The sequence below is a fragment of the Sminthopsis crassicaudata genome, chromosome 4 (genome assembly GCF_048593235.1).
Source record: "Sminthopsis crassicaudata isolate SCR6 chromosome 4, ASM4859323v1, whole genome shotgun sequence".
Lineage (NCBI taxonomy): Eukaryota > Metazoa > Chordata > Mammalia > Dasyuromorphia > Dasyuridae > Sminthopsis > Sminthopsis crassicaudata.
Window position 1 is genome coordinate 49,041,515 of NC_133620.1, and position 13,390 is coordinate 49,054,904.

At 30.5% G+C, this 13,390-nt stretch overlaps 1 protein-coding gene across 2 annotated transcripts in view; it reads left to right on the forward strand.

Moving 5' to 3' along the window:
• Positions 1-13,390, forward strand: part of ATF6 (activating transcription factor 6) — a 180,041-nt gene that overhangs the window by 79,101 nt on the left and 87,550 nt on the right. For both annotated transcript variants that reach the window (XM_074266443.1, XM_074266444.1), the window contains 2 exons: positions 34-101; positions 3,681-3,792. In XM_074266443.1, the coding sequence (XP_074122544.1) occupies positions 34-101; positions 3,681-3,792 (180 nt within the window). The remainder of the gene's footprint in view (positions 1-33; positions 102-3,680; positions 3,793-13,390) is intronic.

Here is a 13,390-nt window from a genome sequence, read left to right on the forward strand (position 1 = left end):
TTGTAAAATAAAAATGATTTTTTTATTCTTTAGAATTCTCTGGAACACGGTTCTAATTCTCAGCTGATGGCTGTGCAGTATACAGAAACAACCAGCATCAGGTAAGAAAAGGTGAAGGTTCATTAATGAAAAATTAAGCTCTAGGTAAGGCACTGCCAAGTTTTCACTTTGTTTGGGAGTAAAGTTTTATTGAATATTTTCTCTTTGTTAAAACAATTATAATAAATGAAAGCCACTAAAAATATTCAAGATTAGTACTTTTTTTAGTACATTAAGTACATTAAAGATTTTTAAATTAATTTTTTTTGCAATTATCAAACTTTCTTTTCCTCCTTCCTATTGCCCTTCACAAAACACTTACAACAATAAGTATCTTCAGGCAAAATAAATTTCCATAGGGATCATGTCTAAAGATATGTATCTTATTCTGTATTCATCACTTCTCCATCAGGAAGTTAGTTGTATTCCTATTTGTCTTTTTAAGTAATCATTGATCACTGTGTTAATAAGAGTTCTTAAAATTTTCAAAATTGTTTGTTTTTCCAATGTTGATGTTATAGTATAAAATGTTCTCCTGATTCTTTTCATTTCCTTGTTCTTCAGTCCATGTACATCTTCCCAAGTTTCTCTTAAATTCTCTATTTTTTATAGCACAATCATATTTCATTAGATTCATATACCATAATTATAATCAGCCATTTGCCCATGATCAGCACCCTCTTTGTTTTCACAAAAAGAATTGCTATATGTTTTTGTATAAATGGATCTTTTTCCGCTTGCTTTGATATCCTTGTGATGCCATTTTACTAATGGGATTGTTGGATCAAAGGGTGCATTTACATTCCTACATGGGAGAATGATAGAACTTCCTCATTATTAGGGTAGTTGGGAAGGAATATATTATACAGATAGAAGCTACAGGTGTGAGTTGAATATAAAGGGATATCTTAAAAATAATAAAATTAAGAGTTGAGAGAGGAATGTACTGGGAGAAAGGGAAGAAGGAGAGCTGGAATAATGTAAACTATTTGCCAATAAAAGAGGCAAGAAAAATGGAGGGAAGAAGGAGAGGAAGGAAGGAAGTGAACTTTACTTTCTTCAGAATTGACTTAAAGAGAAAATAACAAGCACATTCAGTATAGGTATGGAAATCTAGCTTAGCCTGCAGGAAAGTAGGAGGGGAAGGGAATAAGAAATGGGGAGAAGGTGATAGAAGAGAGGTCATATTGGGGGATTTTTGAGGAGGGACAGAATGAAAGGAGAGAGAGAATTTAATAAGTGGAGAAATCAGTTAACAATAGTAATTGAGAAAAAAAATTTTGAAACAAGTTTCACTGATAAAGACCTCATTTTCAAATGTATAGGAAACTGAATCATATTTATAAAAAATAAAAGCCATTCTTTCATTGATAAATGATCAAAAGATATGAAGTATTCAGATGAACTAATCAAGCCATTTATAGTTGTATTAAAAAAAATTCTAACTCACTATTGAAGAAATGCAAATTAAACCAATTCTGAGATACTACCTCATACTTATTAGATTGACTAATGGTCCAGAAAAGATAAATGACAATGTTGGAGATAATGTAGGAAAAATGAGACATTTATGCATTATTGATGGAATTGGGATCTGATTCAATCATTTTGTAGCACAGTTTGTATGCCAAAGGGCTATAAAATCATGCATACCTTTTGACCTAACAATACCACTACTAGGTATGTATCCCAAAAGTGATTTTTTTAAAAGGAGAAAAAACTTATATCTACAAAAATATTTATAGCAGCTCTTTTCAGAGCAAAAATTGGAACTTGAAGGGAAGCCCATCTATTGGGGAATGACTGAATAAATTGTGGTATATGGTTATAATGGAATATTATTGTTCTGTAAGAAATGATGAGCCAGATAATCTCAGATAAACATGGAGTCTTCCATGAGTTCATGGAAAGTTAAATGTACTGTGTACAAAGTAATAGAGTAGCAGTTCTTTGATGATCAAGTATGAATGATTTTATTATTCTCAGTAATACAATAATTTAAGACTTCTGAAAAACTTAACGATGAAAAAATGCTATCCATATCTCAAAGAATTTATTGTATTTGAATACAAATTGAAGCATACTGGGGCAACTAAGTGACTCAGTGGATAAGTACCAGCCCTGAAGTCAGGAGGACCCAAATTCAAATCTGGTCTCAGAAACTTAACACTTCCTAGCTGTATGACTCTGTGCAAGTCACTTAATCCCAATGCTTCAGCAAAAAACAAACAAACAAAAAACCCCTCAAAGATTGAAACATACTTCTTTTTTTTTTTAAACTTTATTTTTCTTTTTTCTTTTTTTTTCTTTTTGTTTTGTTTTGTTTTGTTTTGTTTTAGTGTAGGGGCAGGGAGAGAATCTGTTTTATTTCATAACATGACTTTAATGGAAATATTTTGCATAACTTCACATATGTCTTAATGAGGAGGCATTGAAAAGGAAAGAAAGAATCTATGCTAAAGTTTTAAAAACTAAACACTTAAAAATTGTTTTATATGTAATTTGAGGGGGGGAACCAAAATACTAAATAAATAAAAAAAGTAGATATTAATCACTAATGTGTAAAACACTGTGCTCTGACCAGGAGATAGATTGGAAAATTAAAACAATCCCACTTCTTAAGGAGCTCACATTCTCTAGGGGAACATAGTACATATGGAAACTTGAAACTGTAAGTCAGATCAAAAGGTCCCATGATCCTTACAGAACAGAACATTAATGTCTCTTCTTTAATATCATTTCCTTTGATAAAATTATAGTATTTTCTGATGTTGAACCTGCTGTTATTTTTTTCAGTCTTTTGACTTTGTTTTAATATTTCTTATTGAATTCATGAGATCATTGGCTTTCATTTGGTCTGTATGAATTTTCAGAGAGTTTATTATTTGGGCATGGTTTTATATCTCTTATGCTAAGCTGTTAATTCCTTTTCCAATTCTTCCATAGTTGTCATTTCTTTCTTTCTTTTTCCTTTTTTTTTTTTTTTTTAACTTTCAGCACCTTTATCTTTAGTTGCAATTGATTTTTAATTTCATATAAGACATGTATAGATAACATTTCTACACCAACATGGCAAAACATATAATTTACATTAATAGTGAGTAGCTTATTTGCTTATTGCTTATTAACAGCTTATTGCTGTTAATTGTTTTTTTCTTAGAAATTCATCAAATCATAATTGGCTGGCATGTTTTTGTTTTTCAGTTTATGAAATGGATAAAATAATTCAAAGGGTATAGGAATTGTGAGATTTGCTTTTTACAAATGATGATGGCTGCTTAAAAAGCTGTTATTTTCAAAGAAAATAGCTGTGTTTTATTAATAATTGTAGGCCAATATTTTGATTATATTAGCATGATTTTAGTCTCTTACTAAAAAATGGAAATGTAATTTGAGATCGGATGAATTAGAATATTTTCTGATGTAGAGTCTCAGTTGTTAGATATTTTTACTTGTTTCAGATATTGATGTCTAGATTAATTCAGTGTTATTTCTAGTAATTAATTCTTTCCTCAAGTATATATTATTGGGAAAGAAACTTTAAATGAAAATCTTGGTATCCTTAAAATGAAAGACTATTCAGATAAGGCATGACTATCATATGGAAGTAATACCTTTTTCTTTTTTTCTTGTTTTCATAGGAATCCAGGTAGTGAGCTGCAAGTTTATTATGCTTCACCTAGAAGTTATCAAGACTTTTTTGATGCTATCCGAAGAAGAGGAGATACTTTTTATGTTGTGTCATTTCGAAGGGTAAGTATATTTGGTTATTTATTCATTCAATAAATATACCATCTTCTTTGTACAAAGCACTGTGATTAAACACCATGTGAGATAAGAGATAGACTCTTATAGTACAAGGCACAAAATGTTATATTAGTAACTACTTTACAAATCATTATGTGATAAGTAACAGATTATTTGTAAGAATTAGTGTCAATTAACTAGAATCAATTAGTAAGATTAAAGTTTCATATTTGTATTACATAAACTACATGTTGCTTTTTCTGTCTTTGCCTATTTCACTATCTTCAGTGTTTATCTTTTGCCTGATTGGAAGTAAGAGTGGTAAATATTCTTTTTAATTTTATACATATTTTTTCTTTTCCTTATATGACCAATTTTGTGTCATAAATTTTCAAGGTAATGGCATAGTTAGAATGAAGATATAAATTGTGTTCCTAAATTGAGGTTTAAGATGACTTTTATAAAAGAAACAATGAATAGTCTATTGGTGAATAATTGGATGCCTGTTCACAAAATCATTTCTTACTGAAGAGCATACCACATATAAGTAGTTTATTTTATCAATTAAATATTTTTGTGTAGCAATGAAGTATACATGAGATCAGGAGAAGTAATTAATTAAGTGGGAAAATAAAAATGGCATTAATCTAGTATTTTAAAAATACTTAAGTAAAAAGTTATGTCTTTTCAGCTCATCTCAATTACCTTAGATTATAATGAATAAAAGGGAAAGAATTTATTAAATGTTCATGATAGATGCAGCCAGCTGTGAGGTGGCACAGAGGATAGAATGTTGGACCTGGGATCAGAAAGATTCATCTTCCCAAATCAAGTCTTGCCAAAAAACAGCAAATCACTTAATTGTGCTTGCTCCCGGTTTTTGGGGTTTTTTTTTTTTGTTGTTGTTGTTGTTGTTTTTTGTTTTTTAATCTTTAAAATGAGCTGGAGAAGAAAATGGGAGATATTCCACTATCTTTGCCCAAAAAACCCCAAATGGGGTTACAGAGAGTCAGATACAACTGAATATCATATTGTTAGCAACATGCTAGGCACTTTAATAAGCATTGAGGATAGATACACATTCAAGATAAATTCTTGTCCTCCAAAAGGTTACATTCTAACGGAGAAGACAACACAGATAAAGATTAGATGGTAGGAACATGTGGTTTCATCTGAAAACTTATTCATACTACAAGTGATTGATAGTCTCTTTTCTTTCTAAGAATGGTAGTGTTCATTTGATTATTGTTCTCAGACTATAGAGATGGGGAGGTGACATGGCAGGAGATGGTTAAAGTGTAGCATGGCAGATTTGAAGCCAGCTTTATATGAGAAACTATTACCAATCAGGAAGACATGGCTCCAAAGCAAGAACTGGAGGAATGGATCAGAAGTGGATAGTAAATAGCAATAAATGTGACAAATAGGCAAAAATAACAAGAAGAAAAACCTTCTTGGGAAAGGCTTCATGACAAAACTATCATAGAGGCTGATAACAAAAATATCAAGAAAATGATTCAGTACAATGGATAAATACTTTAGAGTGAAATAAAATTATCTAATAACCAGTGATACAAGGAGAAAGGATGACAGCAATAACCTTGATTAGAAATTTTAACTGAACTGTCCAGAAGGATTAAAAAATATAATAAATTGTAATAATAACATAATATAATTATAATAAGAAATAGTTACCATGAAGACAGAATTCTGAATTCTCAAAGGAGAAATGAAAAATTATAACTAAAAATAGAGATTTTCAACTATATGATAAAGAATCTCACCATAACAGTACATTGTCTAGAAAAGATGATGGCAGATTTAGAATTAGAAAGTGCAAAAGTAGAAGGAAATTTTTAAAAAACAAAAACAAGCAAAATTAAAACACATAAAATCTTTAAAACCCTTGAAAACTAACTTTAAAGAAAGAACCTCTATATAGAAACAATCTAAACATTTTTCACAGTTGAAGTTCAAGTAAACTGAGGCACAAAGATTTGAACATGATCAATTTATTAGCAAAGTGTAAATTTGCCAATAGTCTCCTAAGCAGTCTACAACCCCAAATGAGGACTGCTAGATCATTTTTATAGATATAAAGAGGTCTTTCCAAAAAAAAAAAATAGAAGGTACCAGCATAGAAGGGAAAAACACTATCATTTGCAAAGTCAGAAATATCAAAGATGTTTTCTTTTGAATTGGATCTGCAGTTTTCACTTTTTACAGAAACAGTTTTGTAATCAAGCCATATTTCTTTTTGTGTTAGGGAAAGAGAATGAAGCCATTATACTTTTCACACATAGTTCAGCAATATTTAATGGAAATTTGGGAAGAGCTACTAGAGGAAAAGCTTTTTGTAGAGTAGATTGACTCTTTTTGTTCAAAATGCTTACCATTATTTATTTTCGTGAATAATCCTTTTGCTCCATATAAGATAGTACAATGAATTATTCTATCTTGATATAATGTATGAACTTTCCATATTTATGTATCATTTCTTTTGTAGCCAGATTTTTTTTTTTTAACGGTTCATTTAAATCTAGAGAATCCTTAGAAGCATGAGTCCTTTACTATATAGTCATTGAGGTAAATATGGTAGTTTATCAGGGGATTTTCAGAAAGTGATAGCTCTGTAGGTACATTAATATATTGTAATGTTGATGAAACTGTGAATCAATCCAAAATTATGTAGAGTAATTTGGAATTACACCAAAAAACTATCTAACAAAAAGCTAAATAACAGAAGTATTACAAAGATAATCAGTTTGGAAAGACTTATCTGTGACCAACCATAGTTCCAAAGGACTCATGATGAAACATACCCACCTCCAGATAAGAATTGATGAACCTCAAGAATATACTTTTTTTCCCTTGCTAATGAAAGAATTGGTTTTGAATGGTATTTGGAATGGGTTTTGTTTTTCTTGTCTTCTCAATGAGTAGAAGAGATACAGGGAGAGGAAGAGGATTTGGAACTGAAAATAAAAAAAAAAATTAAACTTAAAAAAAGTTACAGCCCATTCTGTTTCTGATTTTCATAGATTTGGATATAGGTTCTGGAAGTTTTCTATTGCTTATGTCCATTTCCATAGCCATTCAAGAAAATTCTTTATTCAGCTGGAGGAAAAAGTAAATAAATTAATTTGACAGAAAAGATATTTGTAATTTTTAAAAGGGAAAAAAATGAAACAACCTTTCTTAGGTCACCTACCTGTAGTTTTTTATCTTTCTAAAAGCCTTCTCTGATTTAAAAAAAATTTTTTTAAAATAGATTTTCCTATTTAAAATACATGTTTTTTCCCATTTATTTGTACATCACTATTTCTTAATTATATTCCTTACCTCCCTTATATGCCAAATTATTCCTAGCAACAAAAAATTAAAATGAGAGGGAAAATTCAGAAAAAAATAATCAATTGATCATCCAAGCCTGATAGTAAGTATATTGTTCCATAACCCTAGGCCCCTCTTCTTTGAGCTTGAGCTTGGTTTTTATAATTATTCAGTGTTTTAATTCATTCTTTATTTTTATTTAGATTTTTATATGCACTCTGTATATGGTTTTCCTGTTTGTACAAACCTTACTCTACATCAATGCATTTAAAGCTTCCCATATACAAATCTTTATACTAATCATTTATGTCACATACAAAAATATTTAGTTACACTAATGTACATTAATTCATTTAGTTGTTCCCTAATTGATGGACATTCATCTTATTTTCATATTTTTCTCTACTCAAAAAGTACTACTTTAGTACTTTTGTATGTATAGGAATGTTTTTTCTGATTGGGTTTTATACTCAGCTGAAGGATTGTGGAGTCAAAAGATATGTACATTTTAATTAGATTTTTAGTACAACTCCAAATTCCTTATATTCTTTGGACCAGTTAATAACCCCACCAGCCTTATAGTAGTGTTTGTGTTTTTTAAATTTCCTCAACCTCTCTAATGTTAATTTCCATCATTTGCCATCTTTTTTTTAGTTTGCTGATTGTGAGATAAAACCCCCAGAGTTATTTTGTGTACAGTTTTCTAATTATTAATGATTTGGATAAAATTTTCAAATGGTTGTTGATACTTTCTAGTTTTTTAACTTTTCAACTTTTTTGCTTACTATTTGTTTTAGTCTTTATATCTGGCATAGTTTCCTGTATGTCTTAGTTTACTGTCAGGACTTTTAAGAAATATTTGATGCAAAGATTCCTGTTTCCCTTCCTCCTCCCCCACTCCCCCCACCCTCATTGGATAGCTTCCTCTTATACCTTAGCTCCTTTGATTTTTTTTTTTTTTTTTTAACAGAAAACCCTTTTTAATTTCTTAATTGAAATTCTCTGTTTTTTTCTGTTGGAATAACTCATGTCATGTTTGATTAGACATTCCTTTCCGCACCTCCCAGACTGTAGCTGTGAAAGATACATGGTCTTATTCTCTTCCAGTTATTTGATTATGTGTCATTTTAGCTGGTTCACCTTAATCACATTTAAAACATATCCAGAAATGAAGAATCACTGCTGGCTAAGTTGATATTTGCCTGGCTCATGTGATTATTATATTAGATTTATGTGATAAATATATTATTATGTAAAGAGTACTGTGACAGATACATAATTATGTAAAGAGTGTTGTATGTTTATATTTGATTTCTGGCACCTATGAACTGTGGAATTTTGATCAATCATAGGCCTCATTTTTCCCATCTATAAAAATTAGGATGATAATACTTGTACTACAATTGAACATATTGAACACGATTATTGAACCTATAAGCACCCAAATGTTTATTATTACTAATGCTTGTTTCTCGCTTTAGTTTTCCCATTTTGTGGTCATATGTGACACAATTTATAGCCAAAGAGTAAGATTGCACATTTGTCCCTAGAACTCTTCTCCTTTCTGGGTGTTTTAAACAAGAATTTTTTTTTTAAATGAGTCAGAACCCCCCATTTCTTGTCTACTCTGATTGTAAATTAGGAGCTTTATATTATTCTTTCATAATGATAAATCATAACCCAGTGATTTAAAAAGTAAAATTTTGAATCTTTAAATCAGAAAGTAACATTATTTTTAAGAAAGTCCATTTTAGTAGATCATTTTCTTTAAAGAAAAAAACTCAAAATACACCAAAAAATCTACTTTACATCTAGTAGATTGAGAAAATATATTTGCTACTTAATTGAAAAGTTGATAGTCATTGCTAAATATTCATTGTACTCTAAAACTTCTTGAAGAGGAAATATTTTGTGTAAATGTATTTTGCCAAGTACCAGAGGAACTTAGGTCTTTGAGATCGGCGTATTTTAGAAACCCTTGTTAAGTATAAGTTGCTATTGTGTGGTTTTAGAGGATTTAGTCATTTGTTCCTTGGTCTTGTAATAGATTACTATCTGACATAAGAAAAGCTACTGTTTCGACTTATGAATTCAGACTTTAAAAGTTACTGTTTTTTAGGATATGTTTGAATATTGACTTTTCAAGGACTCATTTTAATCAAGAATTCTTATGTCATATGAATATGAAATGTTAAAAAAAACTATCCTTGTCAAAGATTTTAATTTCTTAAATTTCTAATGATGATGCATAAGCATAAGTCAAGACAAATATTCTTATGTTGAAAACAGTCAGCTCTTAATCACTCCAATTATTGATATCTGATGACGTCACTTCCTCAAATGAGAAAATGCATACAAAATATTTTATAAACTTTAAAGGGCTATTTAAACTGTCACCATTGGTATTATCTTTCATTCTGTTGCCCTCGATTTTGTCATATATAAAAATGAAGTAATATTTTATCTGTCATCAGGATTGTTTTAAGTAATTTGTAAGTACTACTCATACTTAAAGTGTTTTGCTGTATTCTATATATTCTAACATCCCTTTATTATTTTTAACTTTGTTTTAAATTAATATAGAATTTTTGCTTCTATATGAATTTTTTATATGTATTTTCCCCATATTCTCAGATCTACAAATTTTCTCAAATTAAGGGTTATGGAGATTAATCATATTCTATTTCCCTTCAGTGTCTAATATAATGAGTCTAATAAAATGAATGTTGTATGCACAAAGTGGACTGCACAAATTACTTCCATCTGTTCATGCCCATTAGACTTTCCATTTTGTTTTTTTGGATTACTTTTCCACCACACAAACAACTACAACCTTGATCTTTAAGAAAATAAAAAAGAGGGACCAAGTAGACAGCTAAAGAGCATTAAGAATAGAGCAGTAGGCATGGAGTCGGGAAAATCCAAATTAAAATCCAGCCTCAGTTATTTACCAGCTGTGTGACCCTGGGCAAGTCACTTAATTCCAATTGCCTCAAAAGAGTTAAAAAAAAATCCAGTTATAATATTTGGCAAAACATTGGGAACTCTTTTATCTCTATTTCAGTTGATTTTAAAAGTAGATATTTTGTTTTTATTTACCTAGATTTTTCCATCCTCTATAGAGAACTAACTTTTATATCCAAGAATTTTTAATAAAAGAAAAAAGTAGATACTTCTGGCCATGTAACTTCTCCCCTATTCAACTAACTCTACTGGCTTCCTTTTGCTTCTAAAAATTAAATATAAACTCTGTTTCTCTTTTAAAGTCCTAAAGAAGTCTTTTCAGACTTTATAGACATTAACTAATCTCATGTTTTTTATTCACGAGTTACAATAGCATTCCATCTCCCTCTTCTACCTTTTCACCAACTACTTTCCATGCCTGAAACTCACTTACCTACTTACCATCATTTTGTAGACTTTTTCTTTTCCTTTATTATGTATTTTGAGCATCATCTTTCTAAATGTTGTTAGGTTGATAACCAGTTCTGTATATGGCTAAAGTAAAATAAAGCTTAACTAGGAAACAGAGTATTTGGTTTGTAAATTATATAAGAGTTGGTTGTGGGGTAGAAAAGAAGATAACTATGAGTCAGGTACTGAACTTGGGAAGGGAGGGAAAATGAACTAAAAGTCAGTAGATAATAGCCCCAGGATCTGAACAATTTGATAAAGATGAATGGAGTAAACTTCAGAGATAGTGCCTGTAAAGTGTCAATTAGAAGCAATAAAGTGTGACATGGTTCTTAAGAAAAGTGTCCTGAATGCTAAAGATCAGAAGGAGTTGAGGCTAGTAAGGAAATCTAAAAACAATAAAAAAGATTTGGGTTTGTTACCTATATTGAGGAAGGGAGGAAAACAGAAAAAATGAATAATGATAACTTATGATGAAGGAAAAAACCAACTACTTGACTTTCATTTGGCTTTGTTTTCTCTTTGAAGAAGAAGAATCTTTTTACTGGACAGGATAAAAGGATAGAATGAAATCCCTGTTGGTTAATAGGGTTTTGAAACTCAAGTAACAAAATAGAAAGAAAGATACTTGCCCAGATGAACTACATCCCGACTACTGAGCCATTGTCTTTTATTTTTGAGAGACTCTGGAGAGCAGAAGTGGCCCTAAAGAATTGGCAAATGGGACAAGAAACAGAGCTAGACTTGGCTTCCTGGCAAAATTCTAGAATGTATTATTAAAGGGATTAACTACTGAACATCTAGAAAAGGAAAGTTTTTATTTTATTATGGTAACCTAGATGAACCACATATCACCATTTGTAGAAGAAACCATATGGACACAAATTAGAGTTGAGAGGTGATCCAAATTGTATATAATCTGTATAAAACTCAGACTTTGATATCTTGAACATTGAGTTATATCTATATTAGGTCTTCACACATACACCAGTAATCTTTTGAAGCAAAATATATTTTTGCCAAAAAACTAATAACATTGGAAAAATGATTTTTCAATAACAATAATAATGACTAATAAATAATTAAATAATAAACCTGTTCATTTCATTCATTTAAATAATTAAATAAAATTTGTCATAAAATAATATAAAAATTAATTTTATTTAAATACATTAATCAAATAAATAATATTTTTTGAATATTAAAATTGATAGTTCTTAAAAATGAAAAAGATTAAAAAGTAGCTCCTCAAATCTAATAATGTGTGTGTAGATATGACTACATATCGTATTCCTTCTCTCCCTCCTTCCATTCCAGCCCCTCATAAGATTTCATAAATTTGAAAGGAGAGAATCACACAGTTTCATCTGCAGAAATGTATACAAAAGTGCATAACTTTTTATTATAAGTCTTTGGGAAAAAGCAGTTCAGTGGGTAGAAGAATGGACCTGGAATAAGTAAGACTTGAGTTCAAATATTGCTTTAGAACACAGTAGCTGTGTAGCCCTGGGCAAGTGACTTACATTCTCTTTCAGCCTGGATTTCCTCATTTGTAAAATTAGTGGACTAGATTTATGGCCTTTAAGGTTCCTTCCTCTTATAAATCTGTAGTCCTATGATACCTTATCGTAAGTTTATTCAGAATTGATTGTAATGCCATACTTTTTCACATTTTGTCTGAAGAGACCAAAGATTTATGTAGATTGGGGGTGGGGTGGTAGAATGTGATATGAATGGTTGTGGTTTCATCCATCTTGAACAATGAACCTGAAGGTTATAGAAATCAACTAATAATATAGGCTAATCCCCAAAATCTATGTCTTAAGCTTTAAAAGCTTAAATGTATAGTTTAAAAGAAAAAATTTGTGGTGTTGTGATAATTTCTTACAGAGTTAATCTAAAAGTGAAATTCTCGTAATTGACAAATGCTAGTACATTATCCAGGGAGATATGCTAGCATTCTTTTTTTTTTTTGTGTGTGGAATATTTCTTGTTCTATTTGAAACTAAACTAATCTTTGCAGGCTTATGCCTTTTTTCATAAAGACACCCTTGTTTTATTTTTACTTAAAATATTTAATAGTTTATTTTTCCCAATTACATGTAAAAACATTTTGTAATATTTGTTTTTAAATTCCTGAGTTCCAAATTCTCTCCCTTCCTTCATTATGGAATGACTTGGGGGAAGGGAGACAAATTAGAATGCGATTGTAATAGTCCCAAATTGAAGTCATGAATTTGGCAACATATATTGGAATATATATTTTTTGATTGTGAGTGAACTTTCAAGAATGTAATAAAAAGGTGGTGAGCTTGGGCAGCTGGGAGAATGGTGGATCCTGAGCTATAAAAGGGAGGTTTAGATCAGAAGAGAATTGAAATTAAAGATAAAAAAATTTTTTAAATTTCCTTTAATGTTGATGTTGGGCTGTATATAAGACATTCAAGGCAAGATGACCAGTAGGCATTTAGTGAAGTGAGACTAGAAATCAAGAGAGATAAGGGCTAGATAAATAGATCTCACAATCATCTGCAAGAAGATGATAATTGAATCCATTGGAACTAATGAGATCACCAAGATTGTGTGGAGAGAGAGGAGGGCTCTGGGTAAACTCTTAGGGATACCCACAGTTAATTGGTGTGTACTGGATGAAAAGTTAGCAAAGAAGACTGAGAGAGTGGTCAGGGTAGGGGGAGAATGAAGAGAGTACAATGTCATGAAAACTGATAGAAAAGATCATCAGGGAGAGAGGGTGTTAGCAGTGCTTGGGCTACAGAAGGTTTCAAAAAGAGCCATTAGTAAGTAAGACAATAAGGTTTCAAAAATTGCCATTAGATATGGCAATTAAAAGACCATC